The sequence below is a fragment of the Plectropomus leopardus genome, chromosome 9 (genome assembly GCF_026936395.1).
Source record: "Plectropomus leopardus strain MGB_pleo_1.0 chromosome 9, ASM2693639v1, whole genome shotgun sequence".
Taxonomy (NCBI): Eukaryota; Metazoa; Chordata; class Actinopteri; order Perciformes; family Serranidae; genus Plectropomus; species Plectropomus leopardus.
This window is the reverse complement of record NC_142184.1, coordinates 33,386,932-33,414,755: the sequence shown is the minus strand read 5'-3', so window position 1 is coordinate 33,414,755 and position 27,824 is coordinate 33,386,932. Positions and strand designations below refer to the sequence as shown.

The following is a 27,824-nucleotide window of genomic DNA, read 5'->3' as shown; positions in this document are numbered from 1 at the left end:
AAGCATACAAAAAGTCTTGCTGCTGAAAACTTTTAATAATAGTAGAGGTTAGAGTGTTGCAAAATCTGGGACAAATCAAGCCAAACTGCATGTATGGTTAGATGCACAAGAAAATGTTTTTGTAATTTAGCTAAAGTTGACTGAAACTCAGAAAATATCCAGTGTAATATAATCCTTTCACAACCCCAGGACCACACCAGTAAATCACACTGAAAGTTTTGCATAAAAAATAGTTTTATTAATACATACTGCTGATTGAGTTGGGGATGTAGCTCAGACAGCACATTTTTTGTCTCGGTGATTGACAGTGTCCAACAGAGAGGGGTGAGTAGGTGCTAGCTAAACTGGATGACTGTGTGATCTGTGGGATACAGGGTTTGATTAAGGGGTGGCCATGATTGGGATTCAGAAAGAAGGACGTTCAGACGTTTATACTGTTTTTTGGATGGACGTTTCCCGCGCAGCAATTGAAGACAGTTGAGGATACCCATGTCTATCAGCACCTGGGGGAAAAAAAAAAAAACAACTGTAAAGTTAAAGGGTTTTTAGGAATATACCACACCACTACTACTGTCTCAGTAAGCCATGAAAGTAAGCCAAAGGAAAACTATGTGCTTTGCATTTAAAGATGATTACACTTCTAGATGCAATTTCTTTTTAAAAAATTCGGTTCATCTAATGCAGAAAGCAGACAGTCAACCAGCCCTGTTATGTTGGCAAGCCTACTGTCACCTTGTGTTTGCATGCCGGTTACAAAGTTATATTTGTCAGAAAAGGCTCTGCTTTGTTGGAATTCAAAAAGAATTACAGGGTTCAGCTGGAAGAACTAATCACCACTAACACATAATGGTACAGGAGGATCCAAGATAGCTGATGACATACATGAGCGCTTTTCAATCAATAAATTAGTTCAACAGTAAGTGGAGGTAAGGATTAGGCTTGGGCGGTATTATGATATTTCAGGGTATTTAGGAATCCCAAGATATGTTTTTCAATAATGTCATAAATTCGGGCATTCCTCTTTCTATTAAACTCTATGTATGTAGTGCACAGCATGCACCACCAGAACTCAGTCTCCAGTCTCTACTGGTGGAACAGGAAGCTGAGCTGAGAAACACATTGACAACTAGATGTGAAAAGAGAAGTTACAGGACTGTAAAGAGCCGGCGGGTCAGCAGGCAGAGTAAGACTTTGGGGAATAACGGCATGTACAGTGAGACACGTACACATGATCAGATGTTACTGGTCAGCTGATGGCTGATTAGATGCTACATCAACATGATCATGACCATGAAACTATAGTGAAACTGCACTGAGCCCCATTTGAACATACATATCACTAAGACAGAAATACACAAAACCCACAGAGACCTGAACAGCATGGCAGAGGGAAGAGGGATTATCACAGTTTCATGTTATCACTCACCTCCAAAACAAAACAAACGAGGAAGTTTAGAGCAGCCACGGCGACGAGCAGCATTTTGAAATCCATATCGACAAAGTTGTATAGTTCAAGTATTGGAGTAATGGCAGGTCCAGGATACAACACCAGCCACGTCATCACCGCAAAGAGGACTAACAGCAGACCAAGGAAAATCACTGCAAAGACAAGGAGAAAGAGTCCTAAATCTTTAATAAGTTTCATTAGTAATATTATATTCAAAGTGCCCATCATTACAAGTTTTAAAGTTTAGAAAAATATTCTGCTGAGATTAATATTTTGTTTAACATGGTTTCCCTACATAATAAGTAAAAAAAAAACCAAAAACTCATTTAGAAGTTCTGGATTTGGTCTACACCCCACAGTTGTGACACAGTGCTAAAAAACTAGGTGTGGAGATGGTTCTAGCTCTGCGAGTCTAGCCCTAGTGACCAGTGAAAGAACAGACAGCTAGCATTAGTGTTAAAGGAAATATGGAGAAAAGAGATATAAATAAATATGACAAATAGCCAACCAAATTGTCTGCATGGGTCTTTATGCATCATCCTTCCTACCCTAAATCATCATCCTTGGACATGTCTGATGACTCACCGTTGTAGTAGAGAGGTTTTTTGTGAGGGTAGCCCTTAGTGACCACCACAGCCATGATGATGTACTGGAAACCTGACAAGGCAAACACACTGGTGTCCTCCATGTTTGGCAGATTTTCTGTTCCAAACACTGTTGAATTGAGTGGAACATACCTAAAAAAAAAATACATGGGATAAAGGTTTACATTGTATCACAGTATGTCAAGCGTAGACAGGCTCGCTGTCAGGGCGGTCAAAGGGCACAGATGACCCCAGCCTGAGGCCAAGGGAGGCCCATGAAAGGGTCAATGGTTATTACTGAAAGGCATGTATTCTTTAAAATATATCAGAATCTGACCATTTATCATCAGCACAAACTGTGAAATATGGTTATTTATGATGAAAGGAGGATTCCTATTTTCCTTAGAAATTCAGAAATCCCACTACATTTTTTTAGATTGTTTTTGGGACTTTTGCCTTTACAAGTTAGGAGAGTTTAAGTGTAAAACGGGGAGAGAGAGAGGATGACATGCAGCAAAGGATCAAGGTAGGAATCGCATCCAAGGCCGCTGCAGCGAGGACTAAGCCTCTGTACGTGGGGTTTCCGCTCTACCAACTGAGCTACGGTGCACCCTGAAATCCCACTTAACTGTGAGGGAAATTTCAGTGTCACCAAACACGTGTAAAATGTTTTTTTCCAGCATAATGTGAATAGAAATGAAAGCTCTTTACTCACCAGTTCTGTGAGATGGTGATGAAGAGCGCAGCCAGTTGCCCGAGGACATTCATGCAGGTGTGGATAAAGAGGCTGCCGATAACAGGCAGGGCCAACAGACTGGCTGAGGGTCTGGTGGGGTGCAGCTCGTTACTGGGGCCTCCTTTCCCCATAAAGATGGCCAGCATAGTCACCACGAAAAGGTCACAGAACAGGAACTGCATGTCAGCCAAGGCCGTCCCGACCTGGAAACACACATAATCACAAGTCACGTTTCAATGTATGTGCTGTAAGCAGTCAAGGCCAAAGAACATACTAAAGTCATGAGAGCAGAACTGATGCAACAGGAAGTGGTTTATTCAGGATAAAATTGTTAACTTGTGCTGATTTAGGTTGTAATCATGCACAGAATTTGTCAGGCAAAGGTTTAAAACAAACATCTTCACGTTAATCTCACAAGACGACATGCAAAGTCAATTTTGCACCTTAAACTGTACAAAGAATTAGAATCGCCATAGGCTTTTGAACGAGGGAGTTCAAAAGCCTATGGGATTTTTCCATTGGATTTTGGCTTATAATAGAAAATAAGCTCTTTAGCAAACAAATGTTTATGATACTTACATGTTTTGTTCAGGAAAAATAATCTTCAGAAATAAACACCACTTTTATGAAATATGAAGCTTAAATGCAATCGCCAAAAGTAAAAAGCCAACATTATGCTATAAGCGCACCGCACTACAATCACAACGAGGCTGTAGGGCTGTGTCCATGTGCAGCGTGGCATGATACGTTCTGTAGTCTCATTTAGTCACTTGTTTACAATCATCTTTTTAAAGAGACAAAAAAGCTTCAAAATTCATCAGTGGGGTACATACTGATGTATTTTATGTCATAAAACAAAACATGAAGGTCTACAGCTCGTGTCAATCACAGACCTCATTTTAGCACCGAACCAAACACCCATTGACTTGCTAACTCATTTCCTGATTTTAGGACTCATTCTTTGGCCACACTATAGACCCGAATGTTAAAATGCCAAACTTTACTTTTTTTATACCTCACTCGTTTCCATGTTGTTAAGGCCCAAAGTTACCCTTGGTTACAGGGCCTCCTGACTGACAGGCTGTGGGGCAGCTCCACCTCTTTCTCCTCCTTATACACTTGCACTTCATTGCACTTTGCGTTCTTTTTGCAGTTTTCAGTAGAAGTGAGTAGCCTTTTTTTGTTTAACATTTTTGTTTTCTCCCGTTTTCTCATTTGAGCAGCCTAGGTTAGAGGCCCTCCTTTTACTGACTTTTGCTTTTGTTAGGTAAGTTTAGTGTTGGAAACATCTTTTGTTCGTTTTTTTGGGCACTGCTCACCTCTGCAGCTAAATAAACTGCACCTTTTGTGTGTCAATCTTAGAGGCATTTGAATACATGCTCTACCACAAGAACATTTCATTAATGCAAAGGAATTTATTGTTAGTTTAGTGGTCTTTCTGCTATTTTGCTAGCAATCAAGTAAGGAAAAGTTGTTGTTTGTCATGTCATAGGCTTGTTACATTAACCTTTTAACCATAATTTGACATTGTGTAAATATCTACTCACTGTGATAAGGATGAGGACGGAGCATAACTGAATGAGGCTGTACAGGGCCATGTACTTAAAGAGACTGAAGGAGGTGACCAGAGAACATCGGCCCTCTCTGCACACACAAAGAGGAAAAACATGTTATCATTTCTTCCACTGCAGATACTGTGCCATGAACATAAACAGTTTGGTTGGTTCTCAAAGAAATCATCAATATTTACTCGGACTTTCTAACCTGATAAGCAGCGGCACACAGCTGATGTTTTCAGTCTTAGAGGTGAAAGGTGACGCGACCGAAGCCTCTGCTTCAGACAGGGAAACTCCAACATCAGCAGCTCTCAGGGCCCCACAGTCATTGGCCCCGTCTCCACACATGCCCACCCGGTAGCTGTAGTTATAGAAGGGAGTCTTATTCAAAGTCAGACTATTTCATAGGCTTTTTTCACTAAGGAGAATAAAACATATATTTTCATGTTTAGCAAAATGTACATTGTTTCTTCCTTATTATAATTCCTGTTATAATATCTGTATCAGCTTACAAAGTCTTGATTTAACCAAGTACAGCAAGCACCACAGCTGAGTGATAAAACTAACATGGACGTGCTCTAAGATGCAGTTCCTCTTATGACCTCTAGAGGTCACTTTCAAAGTAACTATACAGAAACAGCTGAGAAAACACTGGACTTTTCTCCAGAAATGTAATTTAACAAACACAACACTGATATTTGTGGTGCCACAATTATTTTTACACTACAGACAGCATTCTTATATCAGATATGTTCACTTTCTACATGTTTTTGTAGCTTAAAGGGCTAGTTCACCCCAAAATCAAAAATACACAGCATGTCTGCCGAGTGTTGGAGATATTGGCATGGCAACACAGCTGGTGGGTGTAGTTTGGCAAAAAGAAAATAGTTCCTACATGAAACTGCTCACAACAAGGTCTGTAGAGCATGTTGAGTAACCAGGTCATGATTTCTGGAAAGAAATGTTGCTGTTGAGTTTTTCAAATGTATTTTTTTACACTTTGAGCACCATAAATTGAGTGCCATTTAGAGAAGGCAGACATCTCTATGATTGATATCTCCGACTCTCAACAACTCACACCAAAAATATCTTGAGTGATAAATAGCACTACAGGTAAGAGGAAAAATATATATTTTTGATTGAATTTGGGGTGAATTGTCCCTTTAAGTTGTAGTCGTGTAATTCTTTGGGTATTTCTTTAGCTAGTTTTTTTGGTTCATGACTGGACAATAATAACATCTCAGACTTTTATATATGAAAGTTTATCTATTAAACCATTTATCTCAAGTAAGTGTTGGAACTGCAGGTTAATGAGGATTTCTCCTAATACTCCATCATCAGTTGCTGTTAATATATTCCCACGGTCTCATTTTTTTTCTGTTCTTCCTGTGTGTTTCCCCATCCTTCCCCATTTTTGTGTCTGAACTCACTTTAACTTCTGCAGCTCCTTCACCAGCTGGGTTTTCTGGTCAGGAGCCATGCGTGCAAATACCGTGGCTCGCAGTAAAACCTGCAGTGACAGTATGTCAAGGAAAGTCAACAAACAGCTCATCACTAGTTTAAACTGAATTCTTGCAATCATCATCCTTGTTATTCAAAGGAAAAAGATGCTTGAACTACAGTCTGTTGGTCTCATGCCTCGGTTTAACCCAAACCCTGATTTTATAACATTTCATAATTGTCTCTGTCACAACTTCCCTTGCTTGCATGTGACATTTTATTGGCAGATTAGCCACTGTCAGAATATTATAGGGATGAATCATAGCATACGTTACCTTTGGCAGATACTCGGGGAAATGATCACAAAGGGCAGCAAAGGACTTGCCATTAATAGCCAAGTGATATTCAAAACCACCCTGGTACAGGCCCTGAAGGAAGAAAAGAAAAGCATTAATAAAAATGAGCCGAAATTCACCCTCCAGTTTAGAAATGTGGGCCATGACTGTGCTCACTGTGCGACTACTGTGTAACAACTACTTAATCAGTCGGTAAAACAAAGCATACGAATCAATGTTTAAAAATGAGTTAACAGCATCTATTGCCATATGCTGTTGATGAGAGTCTGAGGACAATGTGCTCTTTTAATGTACTCATTGTCAATATTTGTTTATTTTTGTTAATATCATTATTATTTATTTAACTTTTTTCTTTCTTCGTATTCTTTTATAATATCGTAATTATTACTTTGACCATGTTTTTAAAGTCATATTTTACATCTGTATGTTATCTTACATCAAACGTCCTTTTTATGTTACATGTATGTGTGGGGTGGGGCTGTGGTGAGGGGGGCGGTCCTCACTGATTATATCTGTTAACTGTTGTGTTTATTTTATAAACGATGGGTTAGTAACACTGTGAGCCTTGTGTTCTGATAGTAATGAAAATTCATTTTTAAGAAAAGAGTTAGAATTAGCTTTTTGTAGTACAGTTCAAGCTGTATAAGGAGTAATGACACCAATTTTTTTTAGGTTTCCAATCAAACTCAGAGTGGGTGATATGACTCTGCACTGATGCTTTTAATAACTTCTTGAACTTTTAGTATGTTTTATTGGTTGTGCATGGTAATGATTTTTTTGAGCTCCTGACCACAGGTAATTCTCTGTCACTATGTGGCAGACAGTTAAGTTTTCTTGAATCTTGAATCTATATATCACAGTGACAGTATATATCTATATCACAGCACATTAACTGTTCTGTTAAATTCAGTTAAGAGATGATTTTAAATAACCATACTGTACTTCATCACATTTGATTATTTTTTTCTTTGATTTGGAAATTCAGTACAAACAAAAACCACTGCACACAAGAGGATACTTGTGTTTGAAGAAAAAGAAAACCAAAATCGTTTAAAATGTAAGCTTTAAGGTTCCAATTATTTCAAGTGTTACAGGTTTACATATATACGACGTCACTCTCTTCCACTGTCTGCCCACATCATATTAACTTGCGAGGCAGATGAACTGGTGAGATCACAGAAAAATAACAAGATCATGTGAGAATCCAGCTCTGATTTGTTACATAGCCTGCTGCGAATGGCTACCACGGTAAGAACAGTATTGCAAAATCCATTTTTTTCCATATTTTCCACTTTAAATTTTACATCATGCTTTTCTAGACTCAAATCCCCAGACTTCTTGGTAGATTTTTCAGACCGTATTTGACATCTGAGTACAATTGACAAGCCTTTGGTAAGCTTACCATAAAGGTTTGGTTACCTAATGCAGAAAAGACAATGTTCAGACAAGCAAATATTTGGGTATTTGTGATGCGATGTACAGGATACACAGTATGCAATTCAAAAATATTGCCGGATTTTCTGTCAAAGTAATTTGGTCGTGGATGTCTGAATTTGGTTCAGAGTTAAGGCACATATTGCTGTTTGTAAGCAGTGATGTAAGGCAGCTATCTCTTGCCTCGCTTTTGAAAACATCAAGCTCGCTGTGACCTGCACTCTCTTACACAGTGGTAAACATTTTGGCTACACTGGCTGCTTGCTCCATGAAAAACACTCTTCTAGTATGATCAATTAATTTTTAGAAATTGTGAATATTATATTTTGTAAAACAGATTAGGGGCAATAGTCTGGAAACATAAGTATATTTCCATTCTCTGTTTTACCCCCATATTTATCCAGACCTGAAAATTATCCAAATCAAATTTAATACTTTTCCATATTGCGTTGGAACCCTGCAAGTCTCTACCTGAGGATACATTTCTACTATTTCAATCTCATCGAACAACCCTAAATAAAGCCCTTTAACTGCAGTCTTTTAAGTCCAAGAGCATGACGGCTTTATTTCCAAACTGCCACTGATTGACTCATTTATTTTGAGAGTCAAGAATATCCTTACATAACATAATTGTGATTCTAGGATATATTTTGACAGCACAGAAAATCTGTAATTAAAACAGACTGATGAGCAGTGTGCTGCAGTGTTGTGTCTAAGCAGTACCAACCCGAGTGATGACCTCTGCTGAGCTCTGGCCAGTGGGGGCTCCTCCGTCTTCCAGGCTAAATCTCAGGGTCGGCATGGAGCGGGCGGTGAGGGGGGTAGCACTGACGAATATCACCTTCTCGTCAAGTCCGACCATCCCACAGGTTTTTGCTACATTGACTGCTGTTAAAATGTTGTCCCCTAGAGGAAGGTCAGAGCAAGATTTAAGAGGTTAATGGCATTTAATTTGAGTCTCTCAACTTCATAAAAACGAGGAAGTGCAAAATATCTTTCACCAGTGACCATGACGCTGCGAAGGCATGCCAGTCTCAAGATGTTAATAACCGGGGCACTCTCCGGCTTCACCAGATTCCTCATCATCAGTAAACCCAGGAACTGCATGTCTTTCTCTACCTCTCCTCTGTGGAAAGATAAACAACTTCATTTCAGTTTGACAAGATTTACAACAAACTCCAACTGTAGGAAAATGAGTCTATACAAAGCTTTGCAGGTAGGAAAATGAGTCTATACGAAGCTTTGCATATGTTGGAAATGAGTATATACGGAGCTTTGCATGTGTAGGAAAATGAGTATATACGGAGCTTTGCATGTGTAGGAAAATGAGTATATACGGAGCTTTATATGTGTAGGAAAATGAATTTTTATGAAGCTTTGCATGTCTGGTAAAATTAGTCTATACAAAGCTTCAGAGCCACATAGAAGCCTGAAACACAGACTGTGTTCTCACCGTTCAATGATCCTAAAGTCCGTGTTCTTGTCTACTGGTTTATAAGCGAGTGCAAGAACTCTGAGGCCTTCACTGGAGAAGTTGCGCAGTTTGCTGGTGAACTGTGCCGGCACTGTATTCATAGACAGAGTAGAGTAGAGTAGACACCATGAAAAAAAATCATTTAAAGTCATTAAAAAATGCTGCACTGTGGTTAAATATTCACACATGAAATGTATATTATTGTAATCATTATTAATATGATGTTACTGACCGGTGTCTGCTCGACAGAGGCTAGCAACCATCTCTGGGGATCCTTTGATGAAAGCGAAAGCTGAGCGTCCGCCGTGAGCCACCGTCACCACACTCATCCTCTGCAGGGCCGAGGAGAAGGGAAACCTCTGAACAATGGCCGTCGCCTCACTTGTTGACTGACAGCAAAGAGAGAAATATCAGTTATGCATAACTTGAAACTCTAGACATATATTAAAGTAGGGGCACAGTAAAAAAAAAAATACAATTACCACCTTTTGGTTGTATGTCTGCTAACTAGTCAGGACTCTGTCTAGACTCGTGTAACCATGACAGCAGACAATACTTCAAATATGGATGTTGCTGCAAAGAAGCTACAAATTCTGAAACACGAACGCTTCACAAACATTTCCCCCTCAGCAGCACATAAGATCTATACAATCAGCACTTTTTTAAGGTGAACACCCAAGATTATTGTCACCAGTTCAGTATCTGACCAAATGTTTCCCTTCTGTTCCTGAGCTGCAGCTTTGAGTAATTGTAAGAAAAGTGTTTTTGCAGAACATTATGACGTCGCGGTGAAATTGACCTTTGGGATAAAAAAGTCATCATTTTCTCATTGCATCCTATAAGCCAATTGTGTCAAAATTTCTCATAATTAGCATCTGAATTCTTGAGTTATGGCCAGAAACCAAAACAAAAACCTTCTCAGTTTATCTTTCAATCCAAGTGTCTGTTTGTGCCAAATTCACAGAAGTTCCCTTAAGGCCTTCTTGAGATATTGTGTTCCCAAGCATGAGACGGATGGACTTCCGGAAAACATAATGCCTCCAACACCACTCTTGCTGCAGCGGACGCATAAAAAGCAGATTATACTGCAGATTTTACACTTCTTAACTGCTGATGTAGCGACTTTCCTTAATCTACACTTAATTCAGGTGGTAATTTCATACATTTACCACAGTCTAATGCCAAGTTTAAGAGATGGAGAGGTCAGCAATGTCCAAGGTTCGATTCTGGCCTTGGGACCTTTGTTGCATGTCATACCCTCTCTCTCTTCTCTCACCTGAAGCTCTTCAATATTTGATAACAATTTTGTTTAGTAAATGCATTTTTGATGAGGTGCTAAGCTTACTGAAAAAGAAATTGCATTTCCTGTGACCCGCTTTCTAATAAAAGTCAGCCTGTGTTTCACCAGTTAAATTCTATTAATGTGAAGCTGCAGCAGTATGAAATGTTTGGTTTGCATTAGCAGTACCTTAATACATCAAGTGTGCCTGTTGGCATCCACTTCATAATACTGCAAAAACATAAGTATAGCAATAATTTCATCACTAGACTATAGGCTTACTATTGTGTTACACTATTCAGTGATAGATAGTGACTTAACTGACATTTATTTAAATAAAAATCTTTGAGATTATTAGTTTAATAACAAATAAGCTCTACTTATAAGTTAATATGAGAGTGATAGTAGGGACTACTCACATGAGTGGGAGGTCTCAAAACAGCCAAAACTCTGTGGCCTCCAAACTCAGCGTCCAGCACCTTTCCATCTCCCTCTGGCTCCTGGAGTGTCTGGAAAATTAGAACATAAAGATACTGATTCAAGCTATATTCGTACAGTATTACATGGAGACCTTCAGTAATTTGCAATCTTTGATTTTAATCCCATGCCAGTCAGCCATGTCCACAATTTTAAAAAGTTAAAATTAAAGGGAAACTTACCCACCATATTTTGGCAAACACAAAAGTCACTGGATAATGTTAGCCCCGTGTAGTGATTTGGGGTTGTTTTTTTGTTTTTGTCTTTGTTTTTTTTACTGTGTGGGGGAATAATGTCAGTAAAATCGACTAAAATACAGACAATGCTTATCCCGGGCAAATGCAGCGCATGAAACACAGGTATAGTTATGATAGTTCTAAAGTTAAATTCAAGAAATGAAATAATGAAATAAACTTTAGAGTGTCATACCCAACCAGTGGACTCCAGCATCTTGAGCTCCAGAGGGTCTCCGAGGGGCTGTCCTCTCAGCAGCGTCACAGTGTGACAGCAGGCCAGGCCTGAGAGCAGTGGTCCTGGGGGCAGCAGTCTGGGCTCTGGGACCAGCTCTGAGAAACCAGCAGGTCCCCCCTCCATCACTCCCCACACATCCAGACCATCCTCAGTAAGAGTTCCTGTCTGAAGAAACAAAATTAGTCTGATGAAAGGCAACTTCAGCATGTCAAGTGGCCACAAAACTTCAGCTAATGGACCCCCCCCTCACCTTGTCAAAGCAGAAGATGGACACCTTGCCGCAGATGTTGATGCGAGGTGGACTGATGCAGAAGACGCCCTGTTTCTTCAGCCTCCTCTGCGCGTAGATGGTGCCGGTGGTGATGGCAGCAGGAAGGGCGGGAGGCACTGCTATGGTCACAGGATCCAGGCTCCGAATCACCAATTCCAGCCAGGTCGCCTGGACACACATCCAGACACGAGTCAGTGATGTCACTTTCTTCATTGTTGGCATGTCAAATACAAAATATTTAATTTGGCGCGTGCACTGTGACTTGCACTTACATTGCTTCTGAAGAGGACCACAAAGCAGTAAATGGTGGCAATGACAGCTGAAGCAAGGACAATTTAAAAAAAAACAAGTTTATTAAAAGGTCAAGTCATGTTGAAATATAGGTCAAAAAGGCTTGAAATATATAACTTGACTAATTTGTAGATCAGATGACAATTGATTTTTCACACACTATTGAAACAAAATTAGGCAGCTCACTGTTAAGGTGCTTACCAATGAAACCCAGGATGAGCAGGAACTTGGCAGAATCTTGGTAGAAGCGGAAGTCTGTAGGCTGAGGATACAATATGGAGCTGACCAGGCTGCCTTTGGCTGTGAAAAACCCTGAGGATGACATATAAGCAGGACAACTGGCTTGACTTTGAGAGAAAGTATAAGCTCGAGGACCCATTATGCTAATTTTCAGGTATTTGGACCAGGTTCACCTACTTTAATGTGACAAAACCACTTTATTTTCCTCATACTGTTTGTGCTTTAACGGCTGCATTCACGCTCTGTCTGAGGCACTGTCTGTTTAAGCCCCTCTCCCAAAAAAGCCCATTCTGCTCTGAATGGCCTCTGTTTTCAGGTGTTCTATATCTTGGTGTCTTTGCACCTTTATGTCAGATGGAGAATGATTAAACTTTCTTCCAACAAAAAAGACGAATTAAAGCTTCTAAACACAACCAGACATGTTCCAGCAAGAAAATGACACAAAATCAGGGAGAAATTAACTGCATCACATAACATGGGGATGTGTTCATTGAAAACTGCTCTACAGCACAAACTCCACAGATTATCATCAACTTTTAACTGACACCTCACCAAAATGTTACAGACTCAGATAATCAGTGTCTCTACTCACCAGTGCTCGTGACCACGGCGACTGCACCGCTGCCTCCCGGACCTCCCCCTTTGGCCTGAATGAGCTGTGTACCACAGAACAGGGTGTGTCTGCGCTGAGTCTCTGAGCTGTACCTCCCCTCCCCAGCCGGCAGTGGAGTTTTAAGCACTGGGACACTCTCCCCTGGACACAGACATGATCAAACAGGTGAATACAGTGACTCCTTATAGGAAGATTTAACCCTTGAACCTGAGCAAGCTGGCTTGATTTCTTTCAAAAACATGGGAAGAATGCAACGAGCAATAAAAGAAGAAACAATCCAAAAATTAGCAAGCAATTTGAAAAAAATAAAATAAATGTAAGAAGAAAAAAAGAGTAAAAGAAAAGCAAATGACCTGAAAAATGTGCTTAAAATTCTAATAATTCTGTAACAAAACTTTAAATATGTAATTATGATAGCTATGAACACAGTTGTTCCCAAGCCTTTTCCTTTTTTCCCCTCGACATTCTCCTGATCTACTAATTCTACAAATTTTTGTGATTTGTGGAAGATTTCTCACCTGGTTGCTCTTAGCTGTATTTTCATGTTTCTGAGAGAAATTGCTGCTCACTGTTCTAAGGTTTACATAGTTGTGAAAGGCTTCTGAAAGCAGCACAAGAAAAGTAATGTCGCTCCAGATTAGAACGGGTTAAAACAAGCTGCAGGCAGACTGTGGAAAGAGTTGGCATCACATACTTATTAGCTGCCAATTGTGAATGCTTCTGTTAGGATGCTGAAGTAAGTACAGAAACTGGAGAAGACATTTTTTTTTTTCAATTAAAATTACACTCAACACACAACTAAAAACATGAGTATTTTTATTTCTAGGCTGAAATTATAATGAATTACAATTTGGTTTTACTTCAGTTTTTGCTTTGATGCTATTAAGAGGTCTGGAAACCACTTTACTGCACTTCCTTTTTTTATTACTAGTTTTTGTTAAGATTTTAAAGGTTTTCCAAATCAAAATAGTTAGTCCAGCAGGTGTAAAAAAAAATGTATATCTTAAGTACCTGTAACTCATGTACCATGCAAACCATAGCACTGTCATTAAGAAACAAAAAAAATCAAAAGCTTGAACCTTCACATACCACAAATTTATATACTAGCTCATTCCTTTGATGATCTGGCATCAGTGTGCAGTTATCTTGAAAATGACTTTTGATGACTGCGACTCTGATCAGCTTTTAAGATGAAAGGTGAAAAAAAGGTGGTGTTGAGGTTTGTTCTTTACCTGTTAGCATGCTTTCGTTGACCAGGCACTCCCCGGCCAGCAGGGCAGCGTCACAGGGCAGCAGCAGACCCTCCTGAGGGATGATTAAACAGTCGCCGGGGACCAGCTCCACTGAGCTCACACACTCCTCCACTGAGAAAACACACAGCTAGAAATGAATGTCCTTGTAGAGAGTCCTGGGTTTAATGACTTTACTTGGCCCAATAAAATAAAACTACTTCCTTAGTTACTTCTGTACTTTTACTCACAGTAACAAAGAGGGTTAGAGGAGACTTGTATGCATTCAAGTTAAGACACAAAAGCTACAAATTTCTTCTTTTTTTCCTCCATTCGCCCAAAATTCAAATTAAATTTTTACCATAGAAAATTTTAAATACACTATTCTTTTTTCCTGCAATCTACCAGAATCTTTCTTAAGCCTTACGCACTGTGAGGTGCATTTTATGCACTTTTTATTCTTCTTTATTTTGGATAATTTTGGCTGCGTTCATGCATATGGCATTAATGTCGGAAAGACTATTTTTTTTCTTTTATTTTGGAATGTCCAGCTCAGCTCCTTCAATGAGTCTAAAATACACTGTGGAAACTAAACTGTTACAGTCATAGTGTTAATTGCAAAAAAATGCAAAAGTAGAAACCCATTCAAACTGACATTTTTTTTGATCCAACAGCCATCAAAGCATAAAAAAACATACACTGTATTATTTCTGGGTGTCATTCTGATGTTTTGCCTTGGGATGTCTAATTTTTACTATTTTCCACCTGACAATGTCATTTTTACCATATTTGTTATATGGAGAAAATACATGCTATTTCCATTAGGTGCAGTGTCACAATCAATGTTGCTGAAAATCACTGACATATCCCAGGCTGTCATCATCAAAAAAAATCAACTTTCCATGTGGTATACTGAAAATATTTGTTTTTTTAATGTAAAAGCAAGGTGGTATCATGACAACAACCTGGCATTTAAAGGGTTAATATTCTCAAAATGAATAAATGTTTGATATTTATGATTAGGACTGATGTTGGTTAAAAAATTAAATAAATGAAAGTAATGAATAATATAGGTATAATATAAGGTATAATATTTCTTAAAGCTTGATTTTGAATAGCACATGTTGTGCACAAAGAGATACGACTATGTGTAATATTAAAGCGGGCCCTAAGGGTTAATATGTAGTTGTAGCAGTAAACAGTGTGGCTTTGAGCTGTTTTTTTTGTTCTTTTCCTTGCTGCTGAACGTCGCTGTAAAGCAATTGGTAGAACACACAAAAAGCTCATTGCGGTTTTGCCTCAGGGGAAGAACTAGCCACATGGCATTAAGGTTTGTTTTTTTTTGTCAACAATGCTTCTGCTGTTTATATTAAGTGTAAAGTGTATTGATGAAACCTAAGACTTGCAGTTTGTCATTCTCACATGACACATCTCACATGTTTTGTCATCTGAGAATGGACCTGATAGGTGTTCCGACAGGGATCAATTATCAGCACTTTACTTTTCTGTCTCTACATCAGTGACCTCCCCTATGTATGTCACAAAATAAATGTACAAATGTATGCTAATGACACTGTTATCTATACTCTAGTGGCAAATAAACTTACATCAATAATGGAGAAAGAAGCAGTATGGCTTCATCACTCCTGCCCAGTGTTGGGTCAATAAATGTAATATCTAAAGCACTACTTTTTTAAACGGTAATGAATTATTTATTTAATTACTTCTTGTGGTAAATAATCTGATGCACAACTCATTGTATACCTTTTTTTTCTGCAACATCACCTGAGATGCATTGTCATTTAATTATCAGTAAGTAATAAAACATTAAACCTTATATATGCTGCACATCAGCACAAAACAAGGCTCAGGAGTATCGGGAAGACTCTGGCAGCAGGCTGTAACCACCTTATACGAATATAAATTGCCTTAAAATACTAAATCAATAGGCCTAAATAAAAAAAGGCAACTGGCCTTCCTTACACCATTACATGATGACAGACTTAAAAAGGGAAAAACATGTTTTTTTAAAATGGCATATGAACTGCATCAAAATACGCCACTGGGGCAGTGTCCCGAAGATCAAGGAAGCAAACATTACTTTAAAAAAAAATTTAAACCTTTTTTAGATGACTGAACAACCATGACTGTTCTGCAAATACCATATGCATTCTGTGACTATATATATGGTGAATATATTTTATAGTGCTTATTGTGTGTATGCATATGCTGTCTGTTCTGTTGTTCAGCTGCCTGGGGACTGGGGTGAAAATACGCATCTGGCTATATTTCTGTGTAATGCATTACATGTCAAGTGTTTGTTATATGTGGTCCCTCTCAAATAGATTTATAAATAAAATAAATAAAAAACAAACATGTTGACTGTATGACCTTCTTCAGTAAACATTTGTGAAGCCATTTTTTTCAAAGCTTCTTGCATTGTTTACGTACATGTTCTTCTCTTTTTTTTAATAAAAAAATGTGGGGAACTACTGGTACTAACATTGTTCCATAGTGCTACAAGTAGTCAAAACTCCACAGGTTACATTCAGTGACTTTGCTACACTTTGGTGCAATTTACTTTACTACCCCTACGGAGGACTGAGTACATCAAATGTACAGTAGAGATATATCATAGATATAAAATCCCAGAGATAACTCTACAGATGATTGCCTAAACTTCTACTTTCTACTTTTGATTTCCAGGTGTGAGAAAAATGAAGTGAAACACCGGTGGTTCAAGAGATGCAGCTATTCATGGAGAATATGCCGCAACTATAATTTTCTTCCACTTCAAACAACACCTGGCTACAGTATCGGTTAACAATAAAAACCCCACCCTTTACTCTTTCAGACACCGTTTAAAATATCATTTATCACTATATGAAACGACTGTTATGAATCAAAACTTTGGTTGCAACAGCTGAGATTTTCATGGTACGATAACCATCTCAGAAAATATCACTGTTTTACATTATCACAGACATATGGAATTATTATCATTATTCAGTAAGAATAACTCTTAGAGGAATGAAAACAGGAGGATTAGTTTGGTTGGACAAATGTTTTATCACTATGATTAAGACTTGAAACTGTTTTTTAAATGAAAGTATGTGTAAAAAGTCCCTTTTCCTTCTGAAAATAACTGAAATAAAGATGAGATTTTCCATCCAGTTGCATTCATTTTCAATATCATAGATAAGCAAATGTACATGTTATAATAATCTTCAACTTCAATATCACAGTATGCCTTAAATCTGGTATATCACTGAAATCCTAATCAAAACCATAAACTTTTTCACCAACCCGCCAACTCCAAAAGTTCTGTTCATGTCAAGGCCCACTGTTATTACTCTGCATCTGTCTTGTTCCTTCAGCAGGCTAAAACTCTCACTGTGCAAAAATCTTTGTCTTTTTTAAAAATTTCTACCAGTTTCACCCTCAGATGAAACACATTACTGTCAGCAAGACGCCAAATCCATGGGGATTATTTTTCTGAAACTACAAGAAATTCACATTTAAAGAAGAATACATTTGCAAAAACTCACCTCCTGAGGCTCTCCGTATTGTGACGTCTGTGACTAAGCGGGCCATGTTGTGAAGGGTGACGCTTTGCTGTAGAGTAAGGTCAAATGAGGTCTCTCTATTATTTACATCTGTATCCAGAGATACACATAAAATAGATTATGATCGGATTTAAGTATTCCACTATAGGCTCACCTTGCGGATCTCATAAAGTGAGATACAAATGGAGAAAACGGAGATAATAAATATACACAAGGCGTACAAATAGTAGTGATCGATGGTCCACAGGGTGATGCTGAACACTTGGAAGACATAAAATGGGTTGAGGACCTGAAGGAAAGGATAAAGAGAGACAAAAAGGAAGGAGCAGGTTAAATTTGGTACTTCACCTGGATTTTTTATGATGGTTTGGAATTTTAACCATCTTTACAAAAATTAACATTACGATGTCACAGTAAAGTTGACCTTTGACCTTTAGAATAAAGTGATGACATTGTGTTTCCCATTGTGTGAAACTTTGTCACAATTAGCAAACAAATTCTAGAGATATGGACAAAAACATGTTTTGTGAGGTTAAAGTGACCTTTGACCACCAAAATCTAAAAAAATTAACTCTTAAATCCAAGTGGACGTTTGTGCCAAATTTAAAGCAATTTCCTCAGGGCCCTCTTGAGATATCCTGTTCATGAGAATGCTACGGACAAGGTCGCAATGGCCTTGACCTTTCACCTTCCACCACCAAATTCTAATCAGTTCATCTCTGACACAAAATAAACGTTTGTGTCAAAGAATTTCTCTCAAGATGTTCTTGAGATATTACATTCACAAGAATAAGACCACCAAAATCTAATCACTTTATCCTTAATTCAAAGTGATCTTTAGGGCCTAATTTGAGGAAATTTCCTCAAGGCTTTCTTGAGATGTTACATTCACAAAAATAGGACAGATGGACAACCAGAAAACACACTACATCCAACCATGACTATCACTGACGCAGGAGCATGAAAAATCAATCCCAGGCATTATAAAAGACAGCTTTCAATTTAATTCAGACAGCTTTATTAATCCCGCTTGGGGAGATTAGAGAGTTAAGGGCAGCATATTAAGACTACAAAACAATATACAGACACAAAAACATGCATAGTAGCATTCACTATATAAAACCAGGCAAGTGCACCAGGAGCAAAAGAATGAGGATAGGAATAAAGTACCAGTAGTTAATTATAATGCACAGTATTACAGTGCAGTATAAATCATACTGTATACAGGTGTATAACACCTACAGGGAATTTAAAAGTCTGACTGCCGAAGGGATAAAATATTTGGAATGGCGATTTGTTTTCTCTCTGTTTCACTCCAGTGATTTTAGAAGAGATTTTTACAATACTGTTAAGGCTGTTCCTGTCTTTACCTGTAAGGCTCTGACATCAGCAAATAAAAGGATAACTTGAAAGACTCTCAATAAAAAGACTGGCCTGACAGAAAAGGAGCTCAGTTTGTGGAGAAGATGAATTCTTTGCAGCCCCTGCTTCACATCAGCCTCAGTATTCACATCAAATTTAAGATGATCGTCAAAGAAAGTGCCTCAGTATTTATATGACGAGACAATTTCCACCTTTTCATTGTGTGTGATGCTCTCTGTAGCAGCATCTCTGTTTCATCCAAAATCAACGATTAGTTCTTTGGTTTTAGATACATTGAAGTCTAGGAAATTGATATCACAGTATGAAATAAAATCGGTAAGGACATTCCCATCTCACCTCCTCAAACAGCAGCTTCAAGTAAGGCTTCACAGGCACGTCAATAAGGTTGGGCCCATACATTTGTCTCCTGAAAGAAATGTATGTCATGAATAACTCAGCAGTGCCCTCTGAGACAGTTTATTTCCTCTTATATTTAAACACCTTTTTTTTTTACCTCAAGCTCTGCTCCAGGTGACTCAGGCCCTTTTGGAAACCGTACAGGTCCTTACAGGTCCAGTCCTCATTGAGGACACTACAGATAAACATGAAGGGGTTCAACATTATGGTTAATCAAAAAGGAAAGATTTGACTTACAAGCCATATTTTGAAAACATAACAAGAGTCGAAGCAGAAAGTAACACTGCGTCAGTACCTGACACGACAGTAAGCTCCCTTCCTGTCCAGCCACATGTAGCGCAGCCCTTCAAACAGGTAGTAGCGCAGCAGAGTTTTCTGTAATACAACATTGATCACTTTTAGCCTGGGAATCTTTCAGCACGTTCTTCTGCCAAACATTAACCTCTTCCTTACCTCCTCCTTGTGCAGCTGAACTGTATCTCTCCATTCATTGTCCTCCATCTCGACCAACAGCTCCAAACTGAAAGAGACAAACCAAGAGAGTATACAGTTTTCCTTTTGTCTTCTTAACATCTTTTTTAGGAATGTGCAAAGTGCAGACAAGCTAATGGTGATGCTGTCAGAGGACAGAGACATGAAGCTTACCTGCCCTCCCTAACCTCCTCTGTGAGGACCTCCACCACATGCTGCTGCCCAAAACTGTCCTGAGGAAAAATAGCACAGATCCATCAATGACTGCTGTAAGCTGGATACTAGACCAACCTTGATACGCAGTAAATCAGAGAATAACACAGAATACTGCCATAGACATGGTCCTCTTTTTCATGCAAAGCTAACATCAACTGTGATTACATTCACACTAACATTCCAATATTATTCAGAATATGACGATATTCTGGATTTGATATCGGTCAGGTAAACAGCAAATTCCACGTAGATATTCCGAATGAGGTCTTTTTCTTAACCCTTTGAAACCTGGATTGATATCAATTTTCTTGTGCTTGATCAGATGCCTGTTACAGATACTTAAACCTTTGAACCCTGAGTAAACTGCTTTGATTTCTTGGAAGAAAGAGGAAGAAAGTAATGAGCAACTTGGTGAGAAAAGTTCTACAAATGGCAAAAAAAAGTAGATTTACAAAAGTGTTTTTTAAAAGATCTTGGAAAACAATTGCTAGAGAACTATATATAAGATTATCATATTTATATTTCAGAATTATTTTATAGAATGAAAATAACTTGAGCAGTTTTTGTTATGCATATGGTATATACAGTCCATCTAGCCCACAGTTTGCAATACTAAGGTAAAGATTTGTGCCTAAAGAGAAGTGGTCAAAAGAAAAATCCTGAAAGACATGGATACAGGTTTTTGGATAATAATTAACCACCTCCTTAAAAACGTAAGCATTGGAGTATTATTTATTCCACATTTTGTGTGTAGACCGGTATGAGTGTGAATATTTGACACTGCACAAAAAAATCAAAGTTGCTAATCATTAACATATCCTAGGCTGTGATTTTATATATGTATATATATATATATATAATCTATTTAGCATGTTATAAATTACCATTTGTCACATTAATGTTTGTGATTGTCATTCCCATCTAAAAACATAGTGTCATCATGACAAAAACCTGGCATTTAAAGGGTTAAAATTCTGAAAAATAATGAATATTTGATATTTATGATTAGAAAAGCAAACTCAACGAAGTAGAAAATCATATTATTGTATCATATTTTTAAAGCACGATTTTGAAAAGCGCATTTTGTGCGCAGAGCAATGGAAGTGTGTGTAACATTAAAGCGGGCCCTAAGGGTTAATTCACCCTTTCATGCATGTAAATCAAACAGATGGTAAGCAGCTTGGTAATAAATACTGGCCAGAGACTGGTTAAGCAAACTCAGTTATTACAGCAATCTGACTGATATGGATTTTTGAAGACTAATATTGTAATATTATAATAACTGAAGCTGGTAATTGCTAGAATTATTTTGTGTCAATGTGTGTACTTGTCAAAAATGTATTTCTTGCAAGTGTTGAAAAGCCTCTGCAACAGCATTTTAAACGTCAACCTGTCAAACTATTACTTAAGCGCTGGTTTTATTAGAGCACATAAAAGGATAATGTGGGACAAAGTTAAATGCAGGTCAGGTGCAATCAGGGTTCCTGCAGCTTAAGGTGTGTTACTTTTCAGACTTTTTAAATTTTTTAATGTGACCTGGAATTGAGTTTAAACCCATTTTCAAATAACCAAAATTAAAGGACAATTTCATTTTGCCCAAAAATACACTGTAGCATAAAACATGACATTTAGAAAGAAAAAGATGATCTCTGTAAAATGAGTGGAAAACATGGGAGACATTAATCTATGTTTTCATAAAAGTATCCATTTAGTTTACCAACAGAAGTGGGAATTATCTGGCACTTCTGGTCGGTTTTCTGGGCGACTTTGTGTTTCTCAATCTGCATGTGAGATTCCACTATATACATTTCCATCATGACGAGTTTAAGAAAAGGAATTTATTAAATTAACAAAACTACAGATGTTGCCTATCATTTTGAGATTTTACAATGCAATGTCAGAAAAAAAACAGTTCATAAAATCTTACTTCCAATGTCTGGGCATTTTTAAGACTTTTGAAACAATAATTTGAGGCCATCTAACATTAATTAATGCCCTATTTTTAAATAAATAAATTCAATGCCTATTCAGGCTTTTTAAGGATCTGTGGGAACCCTGGTTGCAATTCTTACAATGCCAAGAGAAATCCAGATTCAGTAATAACTGCAGGTGCCAAGTGGGTTTTAAAATATGAGAAGGAATGAATTGATTTTCTCACTCTTATTAGCAGAATATCTGCCAAAGCCAGAGGACAGGAGCAGCAGCGGGCAAGGACAGCAAGCCGGGGGCGCCAGTGAAACACAATCAGGAGGAGACCCAAGGACAGCGCCGCAGCCAGACGACACAGCCAAACCCGCCAGCGCACCCACTTATAGCCCTGAGCATCCTGGTGGGGAAAATGAGTCAGACAATCCATTCAGATTCAGGTTCATTTCCATACAGCTGGTTAGCTTATCAAAACACCTATTACATGATAAATAGCCATTGTCAAAAGTCAGATTGCGGCGGCAGATTTCAACAAGGGCACCTGAACCAAACATGACAAAAGATACTGATTACTCTGTATCTGTGCAGATGGCAAGGGCATAGAGACCCATCCGCACTATTCAATTCTACATTTACAGGAGAGATGAGAAAACAAGCTCTTTATCAAGATAAAAAGTAGGTTTGTAAACTCTGTAAAAATGTGTTAATCACTATACAATTCATTTTTTGCAAGAATATTGGTCATATATTATTTTGTAACTTAATTTATTTTGTGTACGTACTTTTTCTTTTTTACTAATACGTCTAAAACCGCAAGGTGACACATGCTTTGCATTGTGATGGTGTCTTGTAATCCCATGTGGGAAGGGCCAGAAAAGGCTAACTAACTAATTATTTTGGGACTGTCCCAAACTCAACTTGTACTGGAAGGACATTCACAAAACCTTACGCGCAGTGTGTAATACCTTGAGAGACTCTCAGTCTGGGTCATGTTGTGTTTCTGAAAGAGGGTTACAAAGCTCCTGCAGAGCTTTTTGGCAGCAAGTAAAAAAATTAATCATTAGAAAAGTGGCTTAACCAAGTACCACTCACTTTGGAAGACTGGTATGTAATAATTCAGTAAATATTTAAAATGGAAAAGCTGACCTTCTCGTTGAGGATTCAAAAGAATAAATTCAGTTTCATTAAAACTGAGACGTTATATACGGCAAGTTCCTTACAACTTTTTTTTTATAAAGTCAAGGAAAAATTTAGATAAAAAATGAATAAATAAAAATAGCTTTTAATTAATTAATTGTATCTGCAATCATTAAAATATAACCGCCACAATGACAAATATCTGTCCCCATAATTGGCCGGGCTTCTCACTTGTTGACCCTGTAAGTAAGTGATCGTATGTGGATTTGGAAGTAGTAGGATCTGGAATATTTGCTGTCTTTTAACAAAACAATGAGGGATAGAGTAGAGAAGGGGAAAGAAAAGAAATGCAGTTATCCTGTAAATTCTGCTATATCTGCATTATACACTATAACTGAAAGTATAGTAGAGAAAAAAATCTGTATTTTGGAAAAAGTCACAAGTAAAAATGAAAAAATAAATAAATAAACAAACCATGGAGCCTCTTACCATGTGTGAGTCAGGGCTGAGCAGGGGGTCCCGTGGACTGGGTGAGGGGAGTCCGCTCTGCGGCTCCTCCACACTACCTGCAGTGCAGGTAAACACACCGTTAATGAATCATTTCCTGTACTGCAATCTTTACATTAACAGACACACCCTCACAGCAAACACTGATAAACCACTCACTGTAACGTGCAAGTCCATGCCGTTCACTGCATAACTGGGCTTGTTTAAATCCCATCTTTTGTATGAACTCAGTGGACTGTCAGTTTCTGACTACTGGGCCAGCTGGGTTAACTGCGTTAAGGAGAGCTCATGCTTCATGACCAGCTTAGACACCCTTTAAACTTCACGGCACAATACAAAGAGCCAAACTTAAGGAAAATATGCGGGGATGAGAGATAGTTAAGGTTATCCCGATGCACACACATGAGAGCGACTGTTTCCTGTCGAAACATTAACCTTTAGTGGCTACGGAGGAGCATAAAACATCCATAAAGTATTATACGTCTGCTATAATCTCAGAGTGAGGTCAATGGAGGTATACAATAACCGAAAATATGAGGAGTAAAACCATAAAGAGGAGTAAAGCAAGTTGTTTGTTTAACCCGCGGCGCACTTCCGCCTAAAGCTCTGGATACGCCGTAACAAAACCAACTTTTTTCATATTAAAAGACATTTAAGGTGAAAACTCAACTTACCGTTGACAAGAGACCGCAAGTCTAAAAATAAATATTTCCGCCAAAATGATAAATACAGCCTGTAGACCAGAGTACCACCGCTGTTGTTTCACTACCTTTCTTTCTTTTAATACCTGCGTGCGATGTGACGACGTCTGATACCTGAATACTTGTTTAACCGGCTTTTAAGGCAAATCTGATACACGAGTCCCGACGGCCATTTGTAACGACGAATGAACGAAGAATCAACATTTTCGCAACGAAGAAATGAGGGAAGAAATTATATTTAACCCGTTTGTTTCACACTGTTGCCAAGACTGGTAATAAATGCTGCATGCGCTGAGACACAGATGCTGCAGGATCATATCAAACACGGCGCTGGCAGATGCGTACATTGGAGGGGGGGAGCACAGGGTACACGTCCCCCTAAATATTTAGAAGTTGTGCATTTTTCCCCCTAGATAAAAAAAATTACAGTAAAATTGAGCAGGGGCTGCGTTCCTGGCTTTTGTTATAACATGAAAGAGGCGTTTTATTTTGAAAAAATTTAAAACATTTACATCACAGCTTGTTGCAGGAATGGCACAAATTAAGTGTGAAAAAAATCACCAAAGAAGAAAATTAAAGGTACAGTGTATGAGGTTTAGAGGGATTTATTGGTGAGGATTAAGATTTCAGCACCAGCTGAAACTTCTCCTGGTTAGAATTGAAGAAGAATCAAGTGAAACACTTAATAAAAGCAGTTTCACATTACAAATCAGTGTTTCTCCGACCATGTTTGGCATGTTGGTGACAGACTGCTAGCCTACCACCCGCTAATATGCGCTAACATTCTTTTTCTGATAATATAAGATTCAGACGTGCGGGAGGTTTTACCTACAAACTGCAATATCTGCAGAGGTCTGGTAAAAACACTGATGCTCTCATTGGAGGAGGCCTGTGAATTATGGTGGCCGACGAGAAAATGCAAATGGCCTTATCTAGATGTTTGGTTTGTCTGTCCTGGGCTACTGTAGAAACACGGCGATCTTCGTAGATGAAAACCGGCTCCCTATGTCGATAAAAACAGCTCATTCTAAGGTAATGAAAACAAAAAAATGTTTATTATCAGGTGATTATAAACTAGAAAAAAAAAACAGTTATTATATTAAATTCTACTTTTACTAGTATACCCCCTCCCTCCCAAATATTGAAGCAAAATCTATACCCTTGGGAGCTGGTATAATATGTTGCCAGTTTATTACCATTATTAGCCCATTAAATCACCAATAACCTGACAGTAAGGCAGTCAGCATTGTAGCGTCTGATAAAGGAAGGTAAAAACTCATGAAGCATTTAAAATATTTTTTAGGTTTTACTCTCCTATAGCACCAACATGCCAGTCTTATCAAAGTCGCCACCACCACACATCAAAATATAAACAGTTATCAAGTTATCATTAAGGAAATAGTTTCTTTATGATAAGAGATAATGTTGAAGGACACCAGGTCGAATGTTCATATGTGTATTGTGTCCTACTTGTTGCTCTTGCACTGTGTGGACATTAATAGACATACACAGCACAAAAGACACAGAAGTGAGTCATCCGTTTTGTTATAGTGCATGATTGTAGCGCAATCATGTCATTCACATGATTGTAGCAATAACGTGAAAGCTTACCAAGGCAAATGCAAGTGAGTTATTTTGCTGAATCACATGCTTCCTTTGTTCAAACTAGGCCAAGCTCTACCAAAAAGTAGCCTAAAAAAGTATCTGGTCTAAAATCAAACCCCACAGGCTTTTGAGTTTAAAGTGGTTCCTCGTGGTTTGCTGTTTGTTAGGCTAATAACCTAAAGACGTATCTCTTTGGGGAAAAAAAGCTACACTGTGGCCAGTATTTCCTTAATCTCTAAAGTGATACTGAATTTCAGCTGCTTTGGAGTAACAAATTCACTCACATGCCTCGCCTAACTACACTATGTCAAGACACACAGGAATACCAGGCATCAGAAAGTCATGATTGTTTCTCTTTTAAATTATCTTTGGAATCAGTCAAAACCTCTGTCCAAAGGGCATTTGAAGGAGATGATGACTAAGGCCACAGTAGATATTATATTCTTTCAAATATGACTTCATAAATCCTGTTCTGTCCAATGAGATGTCGATAATTGCTCTAAGAAAGCCCAGGCTTTCAGTTTCATCTTTAACCAGATCATTACACACTGCAAACTTCCTGCAATGTCAAAAAAGGAAAATGAGGATCCACAATTGACAAGTCAGACATAAGACAGTCATTTAAGCTGATGATGCAAAAAAAAAAGGCCTTAACCTCTAAAAGCACCTTCATCTACAAGCTGTGCCAAGGCCGACAGCCTGTACACTCAATTGTTTTGGTGATTTCTTTCAAAAGTATGGTAATAAACTGTAATGATCAACAAAGCAAGAAATGTCCCAATAATTGAAAGAAATTAGACTAAAAGGTGACAAAGACAATGACCTGTATATTAGGTTTTTTTTGAAAGTGTGAATAAGTATTAGAATTTTGAATTTTCTGCACTTTTTTGGCTCGTTTTTGTTTGTTTATGGGATTTTTTTTTTTTTAAAAAAAAAACATCAACTTTTTTCGACTTAATTTCAGGTAATTTTTTTTTAACTTTAAACTAATTTGCTTTTTGCTTTTTTCAAACCATTTTTCTTAGGTTTCAAAGGGTTAAATCATAGAAACTTTGTTATATTATCATAGTAGTGTCAGCAACTATAGTAATAATACTAGTAGTGGTAGTAGCAGTAGTAGTAGTGGTTGTAATAGTAGAAGATTACGATGTAAAGCGCACAGACTGGAGCTGAGCCATTACTGGACTTATTAGGCCAATATCTATATTTGAAAATTCAAAGCTGCGCTGATTAATATTTCTACATTAATAATCCAGTGTCTTTTATTATTTTGGTTTCCCAGCCCGCACCTGTTTTGGTTCATTTTTGTGTTATTTTATCTTTCGTTGCTCATTGTCTTCTTCCAATGTTTTTGAAAGAAATCAAGCCAATTTGCGCAAGTTTCAAAGGGTTAACCAAACCTGTCATCTCTAGCTTCATTATTAAACAGTAGTCTCAACGTTTCACAGATAGCATTGAAAGCTAACGCCATTGGTGATGGTTTGCTGAATTTGTTTCACCGAATAAATGTTGATATTTTTTGGAGAACTAACCGTAGATTATTCTGTCAGTTTTTACCGCCATATAACCTGCAGCCAGTCAGCCAGTCAGCACTTATCAGTACAGCACACACAGTCTAGCTGGTTCCAGCTAATGATTAGCAAACATTTGTTCAGCTTTAGTCTGCTCTCGTCACTAAAGGCTCCGTTCACACTCACCACGCCTATCCATCCTCTGGTCACGATGACAGCCTCCACATTACCTTGTTTCACACTATCTTAACCTATGAAAGTGACGGAGTGTGTGTCTACTAGAGACGTGAACTCCTCGCAAAACATTTAGCTCCGTCAGCCCCAAAACACACGCCTCTACGGGAAGTCGCGCGCCCAAAACAGTCACGAGCGCGCCGTTGTGTGTAAAAGCCACATGATGGCTTGCTTCACGAGCGTCGTTTACTGTTGATCGACCCCCCCCCTTTATAATTATTATTTTATTTTTATTTTTTGTCATAGTTCAAGTTATTGAGGTGTAAAAAACAA

The 27,824-nt window shown here is 38.2% G+C and overlaps 1 protein-coding gene across 3 annotated transcripts; it reads right to left on the bottom strand.

The window, feature by feature from the left end:
- Window positions 1-216: 216 nt before the first annotated feature.
- atp13a2 (ATPase cation transporting 13A2) lies at window positions 217-27,656 on the bottom strand. 3 transcript variants are annotated; one of them, XM_042491972.2, is made up of 29 exons: window positions 27,504-27,656; window positions 23,483-23,559; window positions 22,089-22,256; window positions 19,889-19,947; window positions 19,697-19,763; window positions 19,539-19,618; window positions 19,341-19,418; window positions 19,184-19,253; window positions 17,619-17,753; window positions 17,447-17,513; window positions 13,902-14,033; window positions 12,649-12,810; window positions 12,018-12,128; window positions 11,798-11,844; window positions 11,505-11,693; window positions 11,213-11,419; window positions 10,726-10,815; window positions 9,260-9,416; window positions 9,007-9,118; window positions 8,555-8,679; window positions 8,281-8,459; window positions 6,099-6,191; window positions 5,754-5,833; window positions 4,532-4,684; window positions 4,315-4,411; window positions 2,747-2,970; window positions 2,033-2,184; window positions 1,427-1,599; window positions 217-503 (listed from the first exon to the last, which is right to left on the bottom strand). In XM_042491972.2, the coding sequence occupies exons 1-29, from the start codon at window positions 27,514-27,516 to the stop codon at window positions 336-338; spliced, it is 3,465 nt and encodes a 1,154-aa protein (XP_042347906.2). In that variant the 5' UTR covers window positions 27,517-27,656; the 3' UTR covers window positions 217-335. The 3 variants fall into 3 exon arrangements, with proteins under 3 accessions (XP_042347906.2, XP_087938700.1, XP_087938699.1); XM_088082574.1 differs by lacking the exon at window positions 27,504-27,656 and adding an exon at window positions 24,175-24,512; XM_088082573.1 differs by lacking the exon at window positions 27,504-27,656 and adding an exon at window positions 23,660-24,150.
- Window positions 27,657-27,824: the final 168 nt, after the last annotated feature.

What these genes read in the sequence shown, in the direction of transcription:
- atp13a2 (XM_088082573.1), bottom strand. Translation starts at nt 23,714, where the DNA reads ATGGGATTTAAACAAGCCCAGTTATGCAGTGAACGGCATGGACTTGCA. An exon ending in TTTTGAGACCTCCCACTCAT is followed by an intron (nt 9,417 to 10,725) that starts GTGAGTAGTCCC and finishes CTTTGCTGTCAG; the next exon opens with TCAACAAGTGAGGCGACGGC. An exon ending in AAAACCTCTCTACTACAACG is followed by an intron (nt 1,600 to 2,032) that starts GTGAGTCATCAG and finishes TTGTCTTTGCAG; the next exon opens with TGATTTTCCTTGGTCTGCTG.